General features: G+C 39.2%; 1 protein-coding gene across 9 annotated transcripts in view; it reads right to left on the reverse strand.

Annotated features, from left to right (window-relative positions):
• LOC131438440 (hippocampus abundant transcript 1 protein) overlaps window positions 1-26,174 on the reverse strand; it is a 106,086-nt gene that overhangs the window by 7,617 nt on the left and 72,295 nt on the right. For 6 of the 9 annotated variants that reach the window (XM_058608465.1, XM_058608459.1, XM_058608457.1 and 3 more), the window contains 7 exons: window positions 11,945-12,135; window positions 11,733-11,874; window positions 11,478-11,669; window positions 11,200-11,408; window positions 11,038-11,124; window positions 10,869-10,966; window positions 1,877-2,254 (listed from right to left, as the gene is read on the reverse strand). In XM_058608465.1, the coding sequence (XP_058464448.1) occupies window positions 1,877-2,254; window positions 10,869-10,966; window positions 11,038-11,124; window positions 11,200-11,408; window positions 11,478-11,669; window positions 11,733-11,874; window positions 11,945-12,135 (1,297 nt within the window). Of the gene's footprint in view, window positions 1-1,556; window positions 1,619-1,876; window positions 2,255-10,868; window positions 10,967-11,037; window positions 11,125-11,199; window positions 11,409-11,477; window positions 11,670-11,732; window positions 11,875-11,944; window positions 12,136-26,174 lie in introns of all 9 variants that reach the window. The other 3 variants (XM_058608462.1, XM_058608463.1, XM_058608460.1) reach the window with 3 other exon arrangements.

The following is a 26,174-nucleotide window of genomic DNA, read 5'->3' on the forward strand; positions in this document are numbered from 1 at the left end:
TTCTCAAACTAGTGCTGGCCTTCCTTATTTTTTCATAAATGAATATGTAACGTCACTTCTATATCGGTAGTTTATTGTAGTGCTCTGCAAGGAACAATGCAATTGATGAATAAAATCGAAATTTGGAATAGTGTTATTTCCTTTGTCAGACCGAGGTCGTAACCGTAAAAACTGCAGTGAATTGTGGACAGGTTTTCCTAAAAGTAAGCTCTCCATGAATGCCCAGCCATTTCTCAGGAAGCAACGCCATTTTTTGCATCCCAGACATAACAGTGCACTATGGTCCGAAACGGGAAATTAGCGTAACAAAAATGTTTTCACTATTAAATATTAGTTTTTTGTAGTTGGTGTATTCACAAAAGTTGTTTGTAATCAAATGGCGCTCCTTTTGATGAAAAAAGTTACTAGAGTGGTCCTCATTTAGATTGAAATGTGAAATCTCACTTTCTTAATTGAACTCAAAAATGATTTTGTAGTACAATAAAGTTGTAGGTAATTTTATTGCGAGCAACTTTGTTGAAAAAAAGCACCTCTCTAGCTCTTCATTTGATCGAGTTACATCAATTTTCCCCAGTAAAAGTAGGGTGACTCCAGAAAAATCATTTTTTTTTATTCTAACTTTTTTGTGAAACGTTCCACCGAAAAATTGTCTTTGGAAGAGTTATTGAACTAATCATTGTGCACAATTTTGCTGAACCAAACTTTTTTATATGAGCTACCAGTGAAAAGCTATGATTGTTTTTTCGTCAAAAACTAGTCCACCTTCAAATAGCAATATTCATTAGATGCCAGATCGATAAAAATGTATCCTATCCGGTTCCTGAAAGGTCATAATATAAGTAAAAATTTAAGAGAAAATTGGAAGGGTGCTATTTTTTTTAACCTATTTAAATTAGTTTTAAAAATACCTTCAAAAAACTCAAAAACATTGCATAACTCTTAAACGCCTTGACGTATCAACATACTTCCTTCAGAACAATAATAGTATCAAATTAGTTCTACAAATGTTCCGTACATTGTCCTTCCGAGAAATGAGACACACACCGTTTCGGACCACTGTGCAGTGGCAGCTTTAATGCTTCGAATCATTGTCCTTTTGGAGGAATCAATTTCTGCTATTAGTTCCAAACATCTACTTGACTTCTTCAGACTTATTCTGAGATCATATTGTCCACAGCTTTGTGGAGTTTAAAAATCAACAAGCAAGTAACAGTTCCTAGTGACTTCCACTGTAGAACTGTTTCATACATTATTTCTTTAAAAATTCTGTTAATATTTGTGTTGAGATTAACGCTACCAGATGAAATGAATGAATTTACAAGAAAAATCACCTATTCTAATAAAAGTGGAAAAAGTAACATTCAAGAATCATTAAAAAAAAAAATTGTACAGATATTAAACACTTTCTCGGCTTAACAGCCCATTAGTGATAGAAATAAAAAGGTCCACCGAAAAAAAAACTGGACCGCTAATAATACATTTCGTTTTTTTGGAACTTGAAAGAGTCTGCTAGACTGACTTAGATGTTAGAATAAATGCAAAGGAATTGTTCTTACAGCGTGGCTTGATCAATCGCCAATTAGCACATTAAACTTATCACGGCTTCTATAGTCGGATTCTGAAAATGAAAGAAAAAATCGAAATTGATGAATTTGAACATTCCTTTGGCACTTGAAACAGTTTTGATTAGTAAAACCCAAAGCACCGAAGTGAAGTGTAGAGAGTTGCAAATTCATTAGTTTACGACGTCACAAGTCTCAAGAAGAACAGTGTTAAAATACGTATCTACTAGTTTCCGTGTTCCCAAACATATATAATTAATCTGGTGCAAGCCAACCACTGAAAGGAATAAAAGAAAAATAACTGGAATAACTACTTTTCTTCTCACCCGATGGACGCCGAATGCTGTCGCTGGGTGCTTCCGGGATGAATGCCGCCACGGCAATCGCACAGATCACCATCAACGCCCCGAACACGAACGGTGGCCCCGGCATCAGCTGTGAGTACTCGTCCTCGATGATGTGATGGCTGCCGGGTGGACCGTGCAGTGTTTCGTTTCGCACGAATTTACCGCCGTCTATCAGTCCTCCCATACCGCTGCCACCGATGCCACTAGGATGACCGTTGAGGCTACCAATCCCACTGCGGTCGTCATTCAAATCCACGTGGAACACGTAGAAAATGACACCGAACATGGCCGGCCCCAGACCGTTGCACAGGCCACGCATTCCCGTTACCATACCCTGCACCACACCTGGAAGAGAAAAAGTGATAATTAATTTAACATCTTAGTCTGACAGTGTTGCATTGAGTGCCGTGTGTTTGGAAACGTCCACATTTCCCGATCAATATATGAATGTCGCATGTATCACACAGTTGAATGTCATCTATGACAGTCATGAATCAGCGCCGACATGAATGTAACAGTGACTGTCACTTTCGAGGCAAATTTCATTGCTACTAATTAGCTTTTATAAAAATAATAAATAGTCAAATTCCATATCATAATAAAAAATCGCAGTTTCAAGTCTTTTCAAGATGCGCAGGGTTGTCAAAAAAAAATGGGTGGGTAATGTCAGACACATAACTGGATACCGTGAATAAAACTAACACGTTTCTTTTCACTACTAAATATCTTAAATCGTTCTGAGAGTTCTCAGTAGTAGTGCATTGTGTAAGGTTTCATTTCTTTACTTCCAGAATTGTAACGGTGCACCTATACTACAGTGCGACGAATTTACGACACACTTATTCTAACACACAAAATAAGCAGACAAGGCAAAGGAAAGTAATTCACCAGGAGAAGTACAAACAGTACGAATTACAATAATTTCAAAGGAAGACAATATCAAAAAGTTCTTTAATAATTAATTTACTGCTGCTCAAAATCTCTTAGTATAATGAAACGTATAAATTACAATAGATAACCGTCGTCGTAGATACGAGAAAGGCAAACACGCTTCATGATTGTTTTCCTTTAATACTCGTTGATACTAAAAATTTTAGAAATCTGCAATTTTGAGTTATTTGAAAATTTTACCAAGAATTGTTGAACATATTGTCGATAGCATGGAAAAAAAATTATGTTGTTGGAATAAATGCAACAAGAGACCAAAATCTATCCATTCTTATATAGGATTATATTGAAATGTAGCCCCATAGTAAAGTAAGTCGTACTCACAAAAGATAATTTTTGAGAAAAAATTGTTATATTAACTGGACCGAAAAAAAAGACAAACACTGATCGAAGATTACTAGGTTGTGGAATTTTCATGGGATTCAATTTACGAAAAAAAAAACAAATCAGAATTGGGCGGAAAAAGACGTTAATTTTTATCAAGCCACTAGATGGTCCAATACCAAATTTCATGACAATCTATTCACTAGTGTTTGAATAACAGCTGGTAGTGTCAGACGAGTTCTAATTTTCATTAACCTATGGAAAAAAGACGCACCAGTGCATTCATGCATAAAAGCAACGGTGAAATTGTATGACTTGCGGTACAGATTGGTCCACTATCCCCCGTATTCTCCAGACCTGGCCCCCAGCGACTATTATCTATTATTTGAATTTCCGTTGATTGACCATCCAATGCACATTAAAAATGCTGAATTCTAGAAAAAATTTTATACTATTAACTTCCCTTTTCATGAAAACATTTTTTTCAAAAGTGTTTTATTCTCACTAATTCACAAACCTACGTGCATCGAAAAGTGCATAAATCTGGAAATTTTTTATCTCCATTGCCTTGGCTTCTCATTCAATCAACGTTTGACATACTTCCAGAACTTGTAAATTTCCGTTGATTGAAAACACTAACAGTTCGGCTGAAAAGTTCGTATCGTTTTATAGAAACACACATTTTTTTGCCAAAATTCGTTTTTATTATTCAACATAATTGCCATTGGAGGCGATACAGCGATTATAGCGATCTTCCAACTTTTCGATACCATTTTTGAATTACGATTTGTCCTTTGCCTCAAAATAGGCCTCAGTTTCAGCGATTACCTCTTCATTGCTTCTAAGTTTTTTACCAGCGAGCATTCTCTTGAGGTCTGAGAACAGGAAAAAGTCACTGGGGGCCAAATCTGGAGAATACGGTGGATGGGGGAGCAATTCGAAGCCCAATTTGTTCAATTTCAGCATGGTTTTCATCGACTTGTGACACGGTGCTTTATCTTGATGAAACAAAACTTTTTTCTTCTTCAAATGAGGCCGTTTTTTTTTTAATTTCGTCCTTCAAACGCTCTAATAACGCTATATAATAGTCACTGTTGATGGTTTTTCCCTTTTCAAGGTAGTCGATGAAAATTATACCATGCGAATCCCAAAATACAGACGCCATAACCTTACCGGCCGATTGTTGAGTCTTTCTACGCTTTGGGTTCGGTTCATCGCGTGCAGTCCACTCAGCTGACTGTCGATTGGACTCCGGAGTGAAGTGATGGAGCCATGTTTCGTCCATTGTTATATATCGACGAAAAAAAACGGTTTTATTTCGATATAACAGCTCTAAACACTGCTCAGAATCATTAATTCGTTGTTGTTTTTGATCGATTGTGAGCTCACGCGGCACCCATTTTGCACAAAGCTTTCTGATATCCAAATATTCGTGAATAATATGTCCAACACGTTCATTTGATATTATTAGGGTGTCAGCTATCTCGATCAACTTCACTTTACGGTCATTGAAAATCATTTTGTGGATTTTTTTCAAGTTTTCGTCGGTAACAGCCTCTTTTGGACGTCCACTGCGTTCATCGTCTTCGGTGCTCATATGACCAGTACGAAATTTTGCAAACCACTTACGAATTGTTGCTTCGCCCGGTGTAGAGTCTGGATATTACTCATCAAGCCATTTTTTGGTATCGGCGGCACTTTTTTTCATCAAAAAGTAGTGTTTCATCAACACACGAAATTCCTTTTTTTCAATTTTTTTTCACAATAACAAAAGTAGCTTCACTCAAAATGCAATATCTCACAAACTAATAATCAGACAGCTGTCAAATTGAAACACGTATCTTTTGGAGGTTGGTACTAACTGGTATGGATTTAATTCTAGTGGCGCCCTCTCATAGAAACGATACGAACTTTTCAGCCGATCTGTTATGCATCTATTAAGCGCTTAAATGATGAAATTCGCTATCAATATTGATGGGTCGTCAAAAGGTGAGATAACTAAGTGCTCACAAGTTCCTATCTCATGCCTAGCCGTGTGTCTATGATGACGCTTGTTCTGTCCTATCGCCTTCTGCGTTAGTAGCAGAATGAGAGGATGCGAATTGATTCGTATGTAACAGCTCCTTCGAAGTGCGGAAATTATTAAATATCTTTCAAATAGATGAACTATTTCGGTTTACTTCCTATTGTTGGTGTGTAGTTAAACCCTTTCGTTTTGAAATAAAATTAATTCCACTACAAAATCCTTACTATCTCGCCACTACTGTCAAAGGAAAGTAACGGACACAGATACTAGTAGATCGGTAATTGCGACCTTCAAGGACTAATGAAGGTTATTTTAAATTGATGTTTGATTTTTTTGATGAGTACCATGATGCATTATCCATAAATTAGCATTATTCATCTCATCCTTAAATATTAGTAAGAGTCACTGTTTGGGTATACATATTTTTTTACTATTCTAATTATTAGTGTTTCAAAATATTCAGATGTGTGCAATATCATACCATGCCCCAACCATTAATTTCTCTTCACAGATAGTCTGAGTGGAATTAAAGCCATTCGCTCAAACGCTGCTGGTAAAAATGAACCGGTTTTCTTGGGCAAAATAAAACAGTGCCTGAACGTCATATTGAATAATAATTATCAAATCACAATAGTTTGGGTCCCGGCTCATTGCTCCATTCCAGGCAATGAAAGAGCCGATAGTTTAGCCAAACGTGGTGCTATTGAGGGTGAAATTTATGAGAGGCCGATTGCTTTCAACGAATTCTATAGTTCGTCTCGCCGAAGAACACTCGCCAGCTGGCAAGCTTATTGGGATAAAGGGTCGGTGGATGCACTCAATTATTCCTAAAATATCGACAAAGGCATGGTTCAGGGGACTGGATGTGAGTAGGGACTTCATTCGTGTGATGTCCAAACTCATGTCCAATCACTACACGTTAAATGCATATCGCCTCCGAATTGGACTGGCGAAGGTCATCGCGATATTGATCATGTCGTTTGGACATGCGTGGAGTATCGTGATGTCAGATCTCATTTAATAAATTCTTTGCGTACCCAAGGTACACTATCTAATGTTCCAGCTCGCGACATTCTTGCTTGTCGTGACCTTTCTTACATAAAACTTCTGTATCATTTCATTAAATTCATTTAAGTTTCAATTTAAATTTTATTTTATGATATGTATTTTATTTAATGTAATTTATAATAACAAATCGCTTGATAAAAACAGTGTTTAGATTAACTAATGAACACCAAAATACTCATATGATATTCGAAATGTATTAGGTTTAAAATACTATGTATTGTGGAGATGCCACGGCGAAGAAAAACTTATGTATGTTGCCTATGAAATAAACATATTTTATGGAAAAAAAATCATACTATGCCTCAAGTATGTAATTGACTGGTACCGAAGACTACAGGTTTTGATACAATTGGTTAGTAAGAGGCATTGGGTGCAGACTGGAGCATTAGTCAGATCCAAATATGTTCATTAATGCTTGCGATTTTCAAGGGATCAAAAGTATTTCTGTGATGTTTGAATCCAATTGATGCAAACATTGCATTGAGGCGGGGCAGGTCGATGGAGCGATGACCTCGGAACATGACTTGCTCTGTATACGATATGGGTCATCGGAACTCGATTGAGTTAACACCTGCCTGAGTCCTGGATTCAAATTATTTGCATGTATAAACCAAACACATGGCAACATTTTTTTTACTGTAAACCGCTGCAGCCAGACAGTGAGAATTGTGATAGTGAAACACTCATACACAGAACACACACACACACACACAATATTGACGTCCTTTTCCATTAAATCTTTGTTTGAGAAAATTTTGTTCCTAAATTGTGAATTCTCGTTAGTCGACAACTCTATGTTATGCACCTTGAAAATGCAGTTTTTCTGTAATTTTCTGTCACTATTGCCTTCCATTTTCATTCAAATAATATCTAAGCTATTTTTTTCACAGCTAACTAAATAACTTAACTAATATTTGTCTAACCCTATGCACATTGAAAAGTGCAATTATTTAACAATCTTCTACCTTTTTCGAGATCCCTTCTCATTTAATTAAAACTCGAAATTTTTTTTTCAAAAATTGTCGATTTTCGTTGACAACCCTGCTTATCTTGAATATGTTCAAAACTAGTGTTTTACGATCAATAATGATGCCCTATTTCAATCAATTCGAATATCAATTGTTCTAAATTAATGCCTTTTCGGTCGTTGACAACCCTATTTTTTATGGTTTCTGCGCATGCCGATCCACGTTTTTAATCTGTTTTAGGAGGTCACGTTTTAGGAGGTCTGCTAGATTCCAGTCTAATGCTTGTCTGCAGATTTTCGTATCCAATCCTACGTAAGGTGTAGAAAATGCAGAATTCAAGTAATTTTTCATGCACTTTCTTTTTATTCATATAATATTTGATTTTTTTAAATGCTTAAATTTAGTAATTTACTATCCGCATTTAGGTCCTTCTTATTTCAACTAATATTAGTCCTACAATTTCAATTTTCGCAGTTTGACTACCCTATGCACCCTAAAACTGTTTCAAACTGCGAATTTTTGACGTCAATACGTTTTACTTTACTATGGGACACCTTTTCAAAATTTCGTTGATCGCAAATATCTCGAATTGTACTGAACGCAACAACGTAATTCTTTGTCCATGCCATCAGATATATAATCAGCAATTTATTATTCAATTTTCAAATGTGTAAGATGACCAGGAATAGCTCAAAAATACAGGGTGGCAAGTGAATTAGCGATTTCAATTTCCCGGTTTTCCCGGTGGGCGAGACTAAAAATTCCCGGTTTTTTTACCAAGTCCTATAAAACATCGAGAGTTGAGAAATAAGTATTTTTCGGGTATCTCCTTGGAATCACGATTAAAATTCTCATCCACAGTTTGTCCAAACGTTTATCTTCTGAACTAACAGTACTATAGCTATAAATTATATTTTGTAGTTAACAAATTCAATAATAATAAAGTCTTTCTGTATGTGTTCTACCAATAATCATTCTCTTTTGAATACATTTTCAAAGTTCTACCAGATTCCCCAATCCAGCAAACGTTTTGAAAGACTATTCTATTGAGAAGAATAGTGAGCTCCAGTTCACCCAATCTTCGAGGAAAACTAGTTCTGTTGGACCATACGCGGACTGACCATCTCTAGTGTATTCCAATTTTTTTAGGTTTGGAATAGTATAAGGTTAAAAATTAAAAATGAATGAACTAAAGCACAACACTCCTCCCTCAAACTCGATTACTTCTAACAACCAGTGGCGTCTCGTGACAAAATTTACGTGTTGTGCACTGCTTATACGGTATGATATCAGAACCGTTTCGACGTTGCAACTGAGACAGCAATTTGTTTTCAACTGCCATAAGCATAAGGCACTGAAGCCTCTCCTGAATGTGTGCATACAAGTTCTCACAGAGCCTATACGACCAGTTGTGCAGTGTACGAGGTGCACATGAGGACGAGAGACCATTGCTAACAACATATACGATATTCTTTCAGAGTTGGGTTTTGGCGAGTGAACAAAATCCTTCTAGAATTCTTTAGAATTCTTTCTTTTAGTGAATTTAGGGAAATTATTGGCTGGCAACTGAAAACACGGCCCCTAAGATTTCTTAAAAAATTTATCAAACAAACATGTTACTTGATGTTACTTTTACCATTATGCATACTTATTCTGAAATTTTGAAGAAAAACACTAGAAAAAGTCCTAAGTGCAAATGACAGTTCCTCTTTCTTCACTCTTTCTTTCGATTATTATGGTCCTATAGGCAATCAATCTATCTTACACTTTGCATAGAATAACGACTGAAACTATCAACTTTCGATCTGCTGTTATAAAAATGTTGGAAAATACAGTAATAATTGAGAGAAAATAAACAAAGAGAAACTGTCATTTGCACTTGGAATCTAATATTTGTCGAGTTTTAATAGAAATCTAGCAGAAGTATCCAAATTATTCTTATTTTCATTATGAGCATTCATTGTGCTGTTATTGATGCCAACTAAGAAAGCGCTTATTGAATTAAAATTGCTGAGGTGTTAGCTCCATTTCCAATGGATTGTGTACCATTGAACCTGTGGGGGACAATAAGAAGTTTCAAAACTTGTACCGAACTTCTAGTTCAAACACAAAATGGCTTTCATCTTTTCATTTGTTGTACCAGGAAAATCATGATGCTGAAAATCGTTATTAAGATTAGGACTAGTGAATTTTTTCCCGGATTTGCACTAAAATTCCCGACTTTTTCCCGGTTTTTCCCGGTAAAACCAAGTTCTCGACTTTTTCCCGGTTTTCCCGGTCACTTGCCACCCTGAAAATAGGTTTTCTCAAACTTTTGGGAACAATGAAGTTTACCTCATCACGCTTGCTTGTCTTTTTCGCACTCAGACAACGGTTTTGTTGTAACAGACGAGCACAAAAGGTCGAAAATCGATCATTTCTTCCTGTGCGCTAGACGGAACTGGATGTCTGGGTTAAAAACTTCCGCCAACAGTAACAACAAATTAAAAAGTTAAAACTAAGACTGTGGAACTGAACCCTAATTCAGGATTCTGAAACTATACTTTGGGAACTAGTTTCTTGACTACATTGTGGAACTAAATTTAGTGCCTTCATTTAAGTTCGGAACTCGATTCCAGTACTCTGATTCAGCAATTCAACTTTAGAATCCTGGACCAAAACTTAATTAGGATTTAATAAATTTAAGATTTGAGCTTCGAACCAGAATTTTGGAATTTTGGACCAGATTTTTATTTCTAAATTCAGTCTCAGAATTCATTTTCTGAAATCAGATTCTGGAACTAGATATTGGAACCAAATTCAGTTTCTTGATTCAAGCTCAGAACTCAGTTCTAGAATTAAATTTGGAACCCGGATTCTGGAAATCAGTTCGGTTCCAGAATTCTAGAGCAAAAATTCATGAACTGAATTCTTTACCTGGATCCTGAGCTTGAATTTTGCAACTATACTTTTTACCAGTCGGAATTTAGTTCTTGAGTTCAGTTCCAGTTCATGAATCCTGGTCCAGAACTCGATTTCTAGTAAATGAATAACAGAAATGATGGCAAAAAGTACTAAACAGTTATAAACATCGAATAAATTTCACAAATCGATTCATTTTAGAACCAAGTTTTCCGTCAATAAGTCAATAAGTTAGTATCTTCAGTATGCACCAAAACAATTCTAGAAGCGAAAAAGTTTCAGAACTCACACAATAAATTAACAAGCATATCAGCTTAATTCGTATTCACGTCATCCAGTTATGCCTGTGACATTACCCACCCGCCTTTTCTAACCGACTACGGTTTCTTTGCAATCATGGTAAGAAATTTAACCAACTCATGGAACAGTATCAAGATTACAACAGTCACTAATGACGCCGTTATGAATTTCGACGTCGACGATAATCATTCTATCGTTATTTTCATCACCCAGTACGAGTGAGACAGTCATCGCTACATTCATGCCGGCGCTGGCTCATGACTGTCACAGGTAACATTCATCGATGTGCTACGCACAACATTCATAAATGACTGCCCGTGGAAGCAAGCAGCAGTGCACAGTTTCAGTTAAAACTGTCACGTGAGGCGACCGTTCCCTGCACATAATATCTTAACAATTAAAATTGAAAACAGCTTCCACTTACCTTGCTGATCTGGATTCGAATGAATCGAAACAAATGCGCTAATAGCCGGATAAGTAATTGACGCTAGTGATGCTAGGATTCCAGCAGCCCACATCATCCTACGAAAAGTGTTAAATTTTATATGAATAAGTGACATTTTTTGGCAACTTTATCAATCATCAGTACTCACCACGTCTGGCTACCAAAACCGTACCACAGCAGTTGCAGCATTTCAAATAGTAAGCCTATTATTATAGTACGTTTAGCACCAAGTGCTCTGAAATAGAAAGAAAAAGAATGTCTCGGTATTATTCGCACTCATACAAACAAAATCTTAGGCTCAACAACTTACTTCATTAGGTCACCTAGAATAACCTGCGCCAGTATGCTCAGTATACCGACCACAGCGATAAAGATGGAGACGTCTATCGAGCTGAAGTGCATCTTCAGCTTCAAGTAAACAAATATGCACGAATACTGCCCAGCTTCTGGCAAGTAGGATAATAATACTGTCACGCATTGCATCAGAATGGTGTGGTCAAGACCAACCTTCCGTAATGCCTGAAAGAAAAAAAATAAACGTTGTCAGTCTCTGTAAATCGCGAACATCGAGAGAAAAAAAAAACTTACCGCGAATGGGTCTGCCTGCTCCCAGCTAATCGGAGCTCCCCAGGAACTAGGTCGTACCTTTTCCGGTAAACTTTCCGGTACTGCTACTAGTATAAAAAATACATCTAGAACTGCGATTGCTGTCGCTAAAGCTACGATAAGAGGTTCCGAATATTTATCATTCAGGTAGGCACCTAAAGCAGGTGAAATAACCTAAAACAGAAAAAAAACAGAATGCTTGTCAAATCGTCCATTCTGAAGACATGAGTAACATACCAAACTAGCGGCGAAGGTGGCCGAAACTAAACCGTACGCCCGAGAGCGATCCTCCAGCGTCGTCACATCGGCCACGTACGCGAATACTACCGAGAAGGTCACAGCAAATACTCCACTGATTGAGATCATTGCGAAGAACCACCTGAAAAAGAAAAAGGAATCATGTTTATGGAAGTTATATAGAAATTCCCAATTGACGATTCCAAACTTACCAAGAATTGATTGACATCAGCGGTATGGGTGCGCAGGTGAAGAACACTGTTATCAGCAGGAAAAACTTTCGTCCCCACACATCGGACAGTGCACCGATGAGCGGGGCACTCAGAAATGAAAGTATCCCTTTGATGCCCATCACCAGGCCGTTCATCAGGAATGTGTGATCGGGGAAGGTCTGGTTCAGTACCTGTAGGGAAAAGAAAAATCGTTTTAATTCTGGTACACCTACGCGTACGGTCGTTTCGTTTTATCTATTCAAACAATGAACAATCCACCATGCGCAACCTCAGCAAGTGAAGTTCAATGCAGCCGCGGGGTCGTTCGATTGCTAGGTAATCTATCATGCCTTTCCTGGGGACATGATACGGTATTTGAGTCGAGTGGTTCCGTTAGAGTGAATCGAGAAGAAAACTTGATGATCATTTTTCAAGCAAATCCTGTCGTAACATTTCTACTAAAGAAATACTGATGGGCTTTCAATACCTGTCAGGGGTCCTGAGCCAGTTTAACGTTAATACATAAAGAAGTGTATCGAAAATAAGCTATCCACATACATTTGTGTTGTACGCATGTATTCATGATGGTTTTTTATGCTCAGATCACAGTATGCTGTGCGTTTGGCAGTCAGCTTTCGTTTGTTTACTTGTTAAAATTCGTGTGCGTTTTCAAAATGTCGCGTATTGAAAAGAAAGTGAAAATTAAGGTTTTGGAAACTTGGCTGAGCGAGAAGGGTATTACTATGCGAAAATTGGAATTCCAGTAATAAACCATCATTAATAAGTTTGGGGAACACTATTCTTTGGATGAGCTACCAGGAAGAGGCAGAAAACCCGGTTCTTCCAACCCTAAACTGGACAATCAGTGTAAATACGTGATTCGGCCAAAAAAGCAGGAACGAGTGTCGGAATGATCCAGCGTATCAAGAGGCGAAATCAGCTGAAGACCTACAAGAAGCAAAAAATCTCGAAACAAAGTGTAGAACAGAAGAAGCGAGCAGCAACAAGGGCCCGGAAATTGTATTTACGTCTTTTGCAGTGTCCGGATGCATGCATTTTGATGGACGATGAGACTTATTTGAAGGACTCAAAAACCCTTCCAGGTTTACAATACTTTACTGTCGTGGTTGGGGAGGATGTGAGCGATGCGGACAGGTCGATTCAAGTGGAGAAATTCGGTCGAAAGGAACTAGTATGGCAAGCAACATGTTCCTGTGGTTTGAAATCAACAATTTTTCACACTACGGGAACTATAAATACAGAAATCTATCGATCTGAGTGTCTCCAGAAGAGATTGCTGCCTTTATATAAGAAGCATAGTATACCTCCACTGTTTTGGCCGGATTTAGCGTCGGTTCACTATGAAAAACCACTCTCAGACGGCTTGAGGAAAAGGGTATAAATTTCGTTGAGACAAATATCAATCCACCGAATTGCCCTCATCTTCGACCTATCGAACATTACTGGGCAATCGTGAAGAGAGTCTTCAAGAAGACTGGTAAAGCAGCCGGGAACATGCAGGAGTTCAAAAAAAGCTTCCAAAAATGCGATGCAACACTTGTCCGGAACTAGATGAAAAGCGTTCGATCGAAAGTTCGAAAATTCGTGAAGGAATAACTTTAATTTCATCCGGTTTTCATTATGCTCAACTTTAACCTCGTAAAGACTGTCCCAGAAAGTATGGAAGCACTTTTATTTCGCTGTAAATAATTCACAAGTGTTAGATATTCAATTTTATCCGATATACTGATAATATTAGACTACAACAACAGAATATTATTCTCAACATTTGCTACTTAGCCATTGTAGACTAGCTGGCGCATCTTCTTGCGAACGTTCCTCATTAAATTCCGTACAGACTTCTTCGCGACAAGTTTAGACACTTTTTTCCAATCTTTTTCGAACTGTTGAATGGTTCCGACTGCCGAGACATGTTTCCTAAGATGTGCCTTCGTTAATGCCCAAAATTCCTCAATTGGTCGAAGTTGTGGACAATTTGGTGGATTCATTTCTTATGAGACGAAAGTGACATTTTTGGTAGTATACCATTCTACCGTTAATTTCGAGTAGTGGCAAGAAGCAAGATCTGGCCAGAAGACAACAGTATCTATGTGGCTTCGAATCATGGGTAGAAGTCGTTTTTGTAAACATTCCTTGATGTATATTTTGCTGTTCATTGAAGCAGTGGTGATGAAGGGTTTCGAAATCTTACCGCAGCTACAAATTGCTTGCCAGACCATAGCTTTCTTACCAAATTTTTCGACTTCCATCGATGTCTCGGACTGGTTGAACACTTGCCCTTCTCGCAACGAATAATATTGTGGTCCCAACAAGGATTTGTAATCGAGTTTCACGTAGGTTTCGTCGTCCATGATTATGCAGTTCAAATTTCCAGCAAGAATCGTATTGTACAGCTTTCGAACCCTCGGCCTGATCGATGCTTCTTGTTTCGGACTACGTTTTGGTTTTGGAACATTTGGCTTCGAAGTGCCCACTTATTTGGCCACATCCCGAACTAAAACCTCCTTCTTTTGCTCGAACGCCTTTAGTGTACGTTTATCCAGCTGAAGGTTAGCAGGACCTTTTTTCTCGACTCGTTTTCGGTTTATCCTCAAAGGTGTTATCCTCACCGAACTTCCTGATGGCATTTCGCACGGCTTTTTAACTGACTCCTTCCATTTTTGCTATCTTTCTCAGTGACAGTCCGCGTTCTGTGCACCATTTGTACACAATTTTTCGACGTTGTTCTGCTGAAAGTCCACGCATTTCGAAACAAACTAATGAAAACGAATAAACAACTGCACAAGTGGTTAGAGAAGAGTGCAAACAACAGGACGCAGCCATAAAAATTGACAGATTCTGAACCATTGCGAAATGGCAACGGTTTTTGGTTGCGTCCATACTTTCTGGGATAGTCTTTACAATAAAGCATCAGTTTCTAGTTTGAATAAAATATATTAATTTTAAAGAAAAATTTGTGGATAGCTTTTTTCGATACAGTCCTTATACACCACGCAAAAAACGCGTAACTTCGGAAATTAGCGCAAAACAAACCGCAAAACAGCAGAAAAAAATCGGTTTTGAGACTTGGAAAAAAATTCAGATTTCCGAGGTCGAAAAAAATTCAGATTTCCGAGGTCGAGGTATGGTAGCGATGCTCATTTGCTGCAGGTAAGGCCCTTTACAGCGATTTCGGTCTTTAATCAATTTAGTACTTCAAAACTATACTATGACAATCCCAGAAAACAGGCATCATGATATTTCCGACCGATTAAGCCTCCCTTCCTGGCACGCATGCCGCGACGACTTCAGTCCATTGTCGTTTAATCATTTATTTCTCTGGCGTATAATAATGGATCCATCCAAACTTGTACTCGAAGTGCACTTGCGCTTGTCTTTTCAGTCCTAAATAAGTATGTGCGAGATCCAGCGACAGGATATCTTCCGAATTGGCAGAATCCTTTTTTTCAATTATAGATGTTTTAACCTTATGGTCATTCGTCTCTTCGGGCTAGAAAAACTTTCTGATCCTATGTTCGGGGTTGGGAATCGAACCCAGGCGGGCTGCGTGAAAGACATCGACTTACCTATCACGCTATACCCGTCCCCTTGGTAAGCTCGCGCACTTTCATATTCCAGTCGTCCAGAATAATTAAGTGTATTTTTAATATTGTCGTTTATTTTGCTCCGTATTTAATTTTCATTTTATTTAGTTTTGAACCTGTTCGCTTCGAATCAAACATTTTTTTTAATTCTGCTCTGATTTCGGGAGGGGCCTGGGTACGTGCCTGATGCCAAATGTTTTAGAAATACATAAAACGTCAAGATCCAAAAAAAAAAGGTGGGTGGGTAATGTCAGAGACATAACTGGATGTCGTGAATACGAAAAAACTGATACGCTCCCATCACTTTTCCGAATATCAGTTAGTTGATTGATTGTATGAATTGTGCAAGCTTTCCTCTTTTTCACTAATAGAGTTTGAAGCGATGCACCTACATTAAAATACAGATTAGTTACATTAAACAGCTACTATTCTACAACTATATATTCCAAACTTGAAACAATTCTTTTATAATTTGCTAATATAGCAGGCTAGGTACGACAAATTTGTAGTTTATTTTTATTGATGCTACAAAGTTCGAAGATATCTGATTCTTCTCGAAATTTCAGTACGAGACAATTGCAATGGGCTGGTCTGAAATGTATCGACGATCTTCGGTATGCAAGAGTTATTCTAATAATAATAATGATAGTAATAATAATAATAATAATAATAATAATAATAAAAATAATAATAATAATCATAATAATAATAATAATAATAAAAGAGATTAACCTGTTTATATGGCAACCCTGCTTCGCATGGCATATTTTTACACGGTCCCATACTAGTATAAAAATGTGTTCAACATTCGCTTTCGCATTGCCGTTCGTAATTGAATGTGTTAGTGACGGTACAAATCTGCTTTTCTACCTGTTTACGGTGCCATCGTTCTGACGGTACGTACAGAGTAGCTGCTTTAACTCAAATGACGCTATTTCTCACATCACATTTCAATTTATACTGGTAGCGGTGTACGGACCTCCCCTTCACAGAACGGGAAACAGTGAGACGATATAAAAGAGAGAGTTAGTAGAGCGGCAGTCAGTAATATTGAACTGGCTGTCTAACGGTTAACAGCTTCTTGTGGAATTTTCACGCGGAAACACGCACACAGGAGGAACAATTAAGGGCAAGGCAAAGTCCCGCTCGAACCGTGCTGGTCTGCAGTTCCCAGTTGGCAAAATCTCCATCGTCTGCTCCGGAAGGGAAACTACGCAGAGCGTGTCGGTGCCGGTGCACCGGTCTATCTGGCGACAGTGATGGAGTACTTGGCTGCCGAAGTGTTGGAATTGGCTGGTAATGCTGCCCGCGACAACAAGAAAACGAAAATCATCCCTCGCCATCTGCAGCTGTCCATCCGTAACGACGAGGAGTTGAAAACCCCGTCCTTTTCAGGACGACCACATAACTGTGATAAAGAAATATTTAGGATTGCTTTAAATTTAGCCAGTTCTGAAACGCCTAGAAAGTATAATGCGCAAATCAAGTGAAAACATTTGTTCTAATAATTTGTATAAAGTATACTAGTATAAAGATGTTTCTAAATCAAAATTTTCTGTTTCGTATTGCGAGACAGCGTTACTGTCCTGTCGTAATTGAATGTGTTAGATATCATGATCAAAAAGCGCCCCATACTAAAGAATTCACGACAAAAAAAATACATATTGATCTGTACGTGGCAACTCTTTCGCACGGCATATTTGTGTACTAGTATAAAGATGTATTCAACATCATCACTTCCTCTTTCGCATTGCCGTTCGTAATTGAATGTGTTGGTGACGGTGCAAATTAATTTAACTTCTCGTGTGTGCCTTGTTTCGGCAACAGTTGCTCGGAAAATGGTAGGAAAGCGATAAAATTCAACTAATTCTTTATGATTATTTTTAGCACTTAAAAGTGCTATTTGAATTTGCTGGAGTTTTCGGCTGCCTTTCAGAATTCCTTTCCTGTACGCAGAACGGGAAACAGTGAGACGACAGGTCCACGATGTTGCTCTCGTGTGTCTTGTTTCGGGAACAGATGCTCAGCAAATGGTAGGAAAAATGAAGCACTCAACTTTTATATGGATGCTCTTGTATAGATGCAGACATCTCGCGTTCTGATTGGCTGGTGCTGTCATGGGTTAAATCAAACAGGTTTTTCAATAGTATACTATTGAAAAACTTCAATGTTGTTGCAATACACGTTCAAGTTGAAAATTTTCGATTCTATTGGTAGTTAGATTATATAAATCCTTCTACAGATCACTGAGCTATGAGCTTCCAAAATACGAGAAAGGCAAACGCGCCATATGAATTATCCTCTTTGACACTCGTTTGTACCAAACATTTAAGAAAAGTTTAATTTTGAACTATTTAAGATTATGTCACACAACTGAAAATTTTATCATAAGATTGTGATCATATTTCCGATGGCATGTTGCAAGAATTATGTTGATTCATTAGATACAACAGAAGATATTCACGATCAAAAACTTATCACTCTCTCAGAGGGTAAATTTTGAAAAGGCGCCCCATAGTAAAGTAAGTCGTATTCACGACAAAAATCAGATCGACAATTTTCAGTGTGTCAGACTTGAAAAATATTTCGAAATAACACATTACTATAATAGTAATAATAAAGTATCTTACGTAAGTGATTTGTAATTTTGATTTTCGCTTACCGGTGAAGCAAAAAGGAGGGTGGGTAATGACAGAGACATAACCAGTTTGACGTGAATATGAATAACATTGGCTCACTGAAAATGAAACTATGTCCGTAGAAAGCGTAACTTCAACCCCAGCGAACGACAAATACATGTTAAAACTAGGGCTGAATAAAAGACATATAATAATAATAATAATAAGTCCCATATCAAAAGTATAGGAGATAAAAATAATTGTTTATAATATTGAATGCGCTATCCAAATAATTTAACATTTAAACTTCCAGTTTTACAAATCAGTGAAAATATTGTGTGAAGAATATTATTCCTTGTCTCTAGAATCGTAACCTCTACCATTAATATTACATGGAATGAAGAGTCCCGGGCCTCTCACAGAAAAGACGTGTATATTTTTCTTGAAAACAAGCCCAATACCAAATGTCATGACAATCTCTCCACTAGTGTTTGAATAACAGCTGTTCGGGTCAGACGGATTGGTTTACCATTCCGCGTACTCTCCAGACCTGGCCCACAGCGACTATTATGTATTTCCAAACCTGAAAAGGTATCTTCAGTTAAATAAATTTTTGTCGAATGCTATTTTAAAGGTCTTTAAAAATTTTTTTTCCAGACGACATAAAAATTTTAGAGGACCGATGGGTCAAGTATATCACTCTAGATGGAGATTATAACGAAGAACAAGCCCCGGGACTTCTCATCCCGTGAAATATAATAAAATGCTGCACTTGTTTTTATTCGAGCAGTGCTCTGCCAGCTCAAGAAATTAAAACTTGGTCAAGAAGATTTTTTTCAGTAATTTACTCTAGAAACCAAAAAGTGCTATAGGGGAGCCCGAGGCTAGTTAGCCGTTTTGCTTCTGGAATTTTTAGACTCTTTCTTGTTAGACATGAGTAATTTTTGTCATTTTGAAGTTTGAAAAAATATGTGAAACACATAAAATGCGTCAAAGGAAAACGTTTATTAGTGAAAAAAGGTTAACATGCACCATTTTGGATTATGTAGATACGTAAACTCCCCTTCTCACTTTTTAGTCTTAATTATTCTAGACATAGTTTCGGCAGCATTAGTGGGCATTTTTCAGTTCTCAGTTCTAGCTTTTCCTCTTCCGGCGTACGCTTACAGCTGGTTTCATTTTGCTCCTTCTCTAATACAGATTTTTTTGGGGAATCGGTCAAAACTCGAATCGAAAGTAATTACTTTACAAAAACTGAAACTTATTCACCAGTACCGAAAAAAGATCAAATGTTATCCTGCACAAACGATGACACAAAAATACCTGAAGTTACGTCGGAACATGGTTGACTCTACCAAAAACATTATAGATGTTGGCACTGCGCACTCTCCTACAATATTAACCAATATTTGGGTAAATCCTAACGTGAGGTTATGGAAGAATATGGACAAATATGAAGTTTCTCATTACTTATGTCTGGCCTTCTGATTACGTTCATAAGTAGAACTTTCATCATCTATGTGCAGTATTGGAAAAATATCAAAATTCCGAGAATCGCGAATAAAATTTTTCACTAGTGATTTTCAGACAAAAATGTCATCGACCAGAAAACTCACTGCAGAAAAGTTCAGCACTCAGTTGCGAAAAGTTCACCAGCGAAGATTCTCCTCGATGATATTCAAGAAAAAAGTTCGCACATTGAATATATCTGGTATAATTCTCTACTCAACCCTTTGCAGAATACATGATGAATAAATTCGTTGATGAACAAAAACTGAACCTTTCTGAGAATGTTCAGTGTGCGTTGGGTGGTTGACAAGTGAATCAATATCATTGCCGTTTCAACCTTCCGAGTGAACGGACGTGCTTTGTGTTTACTGCGAAAGCGTTGAAAACCAGTGCCGTGTGTGATAAAGTGACCGGACGATCAAAACTAGATTGCTATTGTGTAATAGACAATAGTGCTTTTTCCTGTGAGAGGTTTTATGCACATTATATACTGAAGCAGTGTATTGTTGTGAGCGGACGATCGAAACAGTACCGTTAGCCGGTGATTGTTCGATCGATCAAAACAGGCCCAGCGGTGTACGTGATATCACTGTGCGGATTAAAAAAGAGTGTGCTTTTTCCTCTCGGAGGTTTTTTGCACACCATCGCAGCGGCGATACGCCGATCGACGAGGGCTAGGCCTTGGTGGCCCCCGTTGGATTTAAGTTAAGTATCATTATTTAGTTTTTTTTTTCCTTCCTGCATTCGACTGTTCTATTTCTCCCCGATTCACTTATTTCTGTGCGGAGGTAGCTCCGCAACATGTCTAGTGTAAATTCTGACCCCCCCGTTCCCGATGATCAAATGGAGACTTCCCTTGACTATAAAAAGTCTCGCATAAAGAGCTATCCGGATGGGCTCGCACTACCGGCCGGTCCTTATGCGGTCTATTTCCGGACCAAATCGAAAGAAAAAAAATTAAATATTTTAAAAATATCGCGGGACCTGTCCTCGCGATACAATACTATAAAAAGTTTTGATAAGATACGTCCAGACAAGCTCAGGGTCCTGTTTACCAGTTCAAAACAGGCTAATGAGCTCGTTCAAAATGATCCTTTTACGCGGGAGTACCGCGTCTACGTGCCAGCTCGTGAAGTCGAAATCGACGGTGTGGTCACCGATTCGAGTTTGACTTGCGAGGACGTTCTTAAGTACGGGGCGGGTTGTTTTAAAGACCCCTCACTTAAGAATGTCAAGATACTGGATTGCAAGCGATTGCATTCAGTATCGATCGCCGGGGATGGAACAAAGTCCTATCCCCAATCAAACTCTTATCGTGTGACCTTCGCCGGTTCTGCTTTGCCCAACTACATCCTCTTGGACCGGGTTCGTTTGCCTGTTCGCCTATTCGTACCCCGAGTAATGAACTGTACTAATTGCAAACAACTGGGGCATACAGCTACCCATTGCAGCAATAAGCCACGTTGTGCTAACTGTGGGGAAGCTCATGCGGACGGCTCTTGCGGTAAGGATGCTGAAAAGTGTCTCTACTGTAAGGAGGGTCCGCATGACCTCTCTGATTGTCCCGCTTACAAACTGCGAGGTGATCGAATGAAGCGTTCCCTAAAGGAGCACTCCAAGCGTTCTTTCGCAGAGATGCTTAAAAGTGCCACCCCTCCTAAACAGACAACGAACCCATATGCCTGCTTGTCAACTGACGAGAGCGATTCTGACGACCCTTTGGAAGGTCCATCTTCGGCGGTCCCTCATAGCTGTAGGAAAAGAATGAATAAATCCTCTCATAAGCTACCTAGTAAGGGTTCGAAGGTGTCTTCCGAAGGGCTTCGAAAAGTTACAGCTAACGGGAATCGGGACACAACACCGAAGCAAAAAGCTCCTGGTCTCGGAAAACTCAATTCCGAGATGGAATTCCCACGACTTCCCGGGACTACAAAATCCCCAAGCGTCCCAGAAAATCTACCAGAGAACCAACTAGGTGCTGGACTTATCAAGTTCTCTGATGTTGTGGACTGGATTTTTACAACTTTCAATATTTCAGACCCTCTTAGAAGCATTTTAATTGCTTTCATGCCAACAGTAAAAACATATTTGAAGCAGTTGACTGCAAATTGGCCCCTTCTCTCAGCGATTGTATCCTTCGATGGCTAAATCATCCACCGAGGTCACGGATCTAATCACTGTTTTACAGTGGAATTGCAGAAGTATCATCCCAAAAATAGATTCTTTTAAATTTCTAGTAAATAATCTGAAATGTGACGCATTTGCATTGTGCGAAACTTGGCTAACTTCTGAAATATCCTTAAACTTCCACGATTTTAACATTATTCGCCTGGATCGAGATGTTCCCTATGGAGGAGTACTTTTAGGGATCAAAAAGTGCTATTCTTTTTATCGAATTAACCTCCCCTCGATACCAGGTATTGAAGTTGTCGCATGTCATGTTACAATCAAAGGTAAGGACCTTTGTATTGCTTCCATCTATATTCCCCCTAGAGCCTTGGTTGGGCATCGGCGGCTCAGTAATATCATAGAGCTCCTTCCCGCACCGACGTTGGTTTTAGGAGACTTTAACTCACACGGTACGGGATGGGGCTGTCTTCACGACGATAACAGATCAGCTATGATCCATGATATCTGCGATAACTTCAATATGACAATATTGAATACGGGAGAAATGACACGGATTCCTGCACCACCAGCAAGACCAAGTGCGCTGGATTTATCCCTTTGCTCGACATCGCTACGGTTGGATTGCACGTGGGAGGTAATTCCTGATCCCCACGGTAGTGATCATCTACCGATCGTAATATCAATCACCAGCGGCTTAAAACCATCGAAGACAATCAATGTTTCGTATGACCTCACACGAAATATTGATTGGAATAGCTATGCGACCTCGATATCTGAGAAACTTGAAAGAACTCTACAACTTCCTCCGGAGGAAGAGTACACGTTTTTGGCTGGCTTGATTCTCGATACTGCGATTCAAGCTCAGACGAAACGTGTACCCGGCGCAAAAACTAACATCCGTCCTCCCAACCCGTGGTGGGACAAAGAGTGCACAAATTTAAACGCGGAGAGAGCCTCCGCGTATAAAAAATTCAGAAAAAATGGAACACCTGATAATTACCGGAATTACGCGGCGTTAGACGTTAAAACTAAGAACTTGATTAGAGCCAAGAAACGCGGTTACTGGCGTCGGTTTATAGACGGCTTAACGAAAGAAACATCTATGAGCACTCTTTGGAACACAGCCCGACGAATGCGCAACCATAACACCACGAATGAAAGCGAGGAATACTCCAACCGCTGGATATTCGATTTCGCTAAAAAAGTATGCCCAGACTCTGTTCCGGAACAGAAGATCACCCGCGCCGCGACACCAAATACAAACGAATCACCGTTTTCGATGGTAGAGCTTTCACTTGCACTTTTGTCATGTAACAATAAAGCCCCGGGATTAGACAGAATAAAATTCAACTTGTTGAAAAATCTGCCTGACCCCGCCAAAAGGCGCTTGCTGAATTTATTCAACAAGTTCCTCACGGGTAATATTGTCCCACACGACTGGAAACAAGTCAGAGTTATCGCCATCCAAAAACCAGGGAAACCAGCCTCCGATCACAATTCGTATCGGCCGATTGCTATGCTTTCCTGTATCCGGAAATTGTTCGAAAAAATGATTCTGTTTCGTCTAGACAATTGGGTCGAAACTAATGGTTTACTTTCAGATACACAATTTGGTTTCCGCAGGGGCAAAGGAACGAACGATTGTCTTGCGTTGCTCTCAACAGAAATTCAAATGGCATTTGCTCGTAAAGAACAAATGGCGTCAGTTTTCCTAGACATTAAGGGGGCTTTTGACTCAGTTTCTATAAATATCCTATCTGAGAAGTTGCATCAGCATGGTCTTTCGCCAGTTTTGAACAACTTTTTACATAATCTATTGTCTGAGAAACACATGTACTTTGCGCATGGTGATTTGTCGACAATACGATTCAGCTACATGGGTCTTCCTCAGGGCTCATGCTTAAGCCCCCTTTTATACAATTTTTACGTAAGTAATATCGATGAATGTATCAACACATCTTGCACGCTAAGACAACTTGCCGACGACAGCGTTGTGTCTATTATAGGACCCAAAGCTGCCGATCTCCAAGGACCATTACAAGATACCCTCGACAACTTATCATCATGGGCTCTTCAAATGGGTATCGAGTTCTCTACGGAGAAAACTGAGCTGGTTGTATTTTCGAGGAAGCGAGAACCAGCACAATTACAGCTTCAACTAGGGGGTGAAACCATAGCTCAGGCCTTCACATTTAAATATCTCGGGGTCTGGTTCGACTCCAAAGGCACCTGGGGATGTCACATTAGGTATCTGAAACAAAAATGCCAGCAGAGAATCAACTTTCTTCGTACAATAACCGGATCATGGTGGGGATATTGTCCGTGATGGAATACGGATGCTTCTGCTTCCGATCAGTGGCGAACACTCATTTCATCAAGCTGGAAAGAATTCAGTATCGTTGTTTGCGTATTGCCTTGGGTTGCATGCAATCGACTCATACGATGAGCCTCGAAGTGCTGGCAGGCGTTCTTCCACTGAAAAACCGGTTCTGGGATCTCTCATATCGTTTGCTCATTCGATGCGACATTTTGAATCCTCTGGTGATTGAAAACTTCGAAAGGTTAGTTGAGCTTAACTCTCAAACCCGTTTTATGTCCTTGTATTTTGATTACATGGCTCAGAATATTAATCCTTCTTCGTTTGTTTCCAACCGTGCTCATTTCTTGGATACTTCTGATTCTACTGTGTTTTTCGACACATCCATGAGAGAAGAAATTCGTGGAATTCCGGATCACGTGCGCCCTCAAGTGGCCCCAAATATTTTTTATAATAAATTTAGAACAGTCAACTGTGAAAAGGTGTTTTACACTGACGGATCAAACATCAACGAGTCCACAGGCTTCGGCATCTTCAATCAAAACATCACCGCTTCTTACAAACTCAGTGATCCGGCTTCAGTTTACGTCGCAGAATTAGCTGCTATTCAGTACACCCTCGAGATCATTGAAACCATGCCCAAAGACCATTACTTCATTGTCACGGACAGTCTAAGTTCAATAGAAGCTCTCCGGGCAATGAAGCCAGGAAAGTATCCCCCATATTTCCTGGGGAAAATACGGGAACATTTGAGAACTTTATCTGAACGGTCTTATTTAATATCGTTAGTCTGGGTCCCTTCGCATTGTTCCATTCCGGGCAATGAAAAGGCAGACTTATTGGCTAAAGTGGGCGCATTGGAAGGTGATATTTATGAAAGACCAATCTGCTTCAATGAATTTTTCAGTATTTCTCGTCAGAAAACTCTCGAAAGTTGGCAAACTTCATGGACGAATGACGAACTGGGACGATGGCTACACTCCATTATCCCTAAGGTATCGACGAAACCTTGGTTCAAGGGGATGAACATGAGTCGTGATTTCATTCGCGTTATGTCACGGCTCATGTCAAATCACTATACATTCAACGCACATCTCCGGCGTATCGGGATCGTGGGGAACGGGCTCTGCACCTGTGGCGACGGTTATCAGGACATCGAGCATGTCGTGTGGTCGTGCGTAGAGTATCGTGACGCCAGGTCGAAGCTACTGGAATCCCTCAGGGCCCGAGGTAGACCGCCTGAGGTGCCGGTTCGGGATGTGTTGGCGAGTCGGGATAGTTCATATATGCTTCTCATATACCAGTACCTCAAACACATTGATATACAAGTGTAATGTGTTATTCCTCGCTCAGAAAATATAATCTCCACCTACAGGTTCGACACTAACATCCGCCCGATTCTCTCGATCCCCGTCCCTGTTCACCATCTTCATTGGAATTAACAAGATCTTTTTTTTTGTCACTAACTTTTTCGTTCCCCTTTCCCTGTTTTTTCACCATCTCGATGGCAACTAATTAGATCTCTGTCGTTTTCAAACATTTTGTTCCCACACCCCTTTTTTACCCCGTTTCCCACAATATTTACTTCTTTTTTTCATTCTCTTCCGTAACATCACCATCACCGGAAGACCGCTCCAGTCAATGACCAGCATGCGGGCCACCCGCCGGGCCTTCGTAGCCTGGGGGTGTTTCCCGCGGACCCTCACGGACCGAAGAATGCGGCCAACATAGAAAATTACCATCGCCATCTGGAATCATCTCATCCTAAATTCAATTCACCGGCCACTACCGATCGCCAGATACTATATTACATAATGATACTACTCTAGTTTTAAGTTAGACGATAATTAAGATTAGTAAATACCCTTGGCATCTTAGAGCTTAAGCAGTGTGCCTTAATATTATATTATATTATTGAATAAAAAAAAGTGAATCAATAGTGGTAATGTGTTCGAAATTTGTTCGACACTATCGTGAAGATGAAGTAACAGTTCGGCTGAAAAGTTCGTATCGTTTAATAGAAACACACATTTTTTTTTGCCAAAATTCGT

Source organism: Malaya genurostris, chromosome 3 (assembly GCF_030247185.1).
Source record: "Malaya genurostris strain Urasoe2022 chromosome 3, Malgen_1.1, whole genome shotgun sequence".
Classification (NCBI taxonomy): domain Eukaryota; kingdom Metazoa; phylum Arthropoda; class Insecta; order Diptera; family Culicidae; genus Malaya; species Malaya genurostris.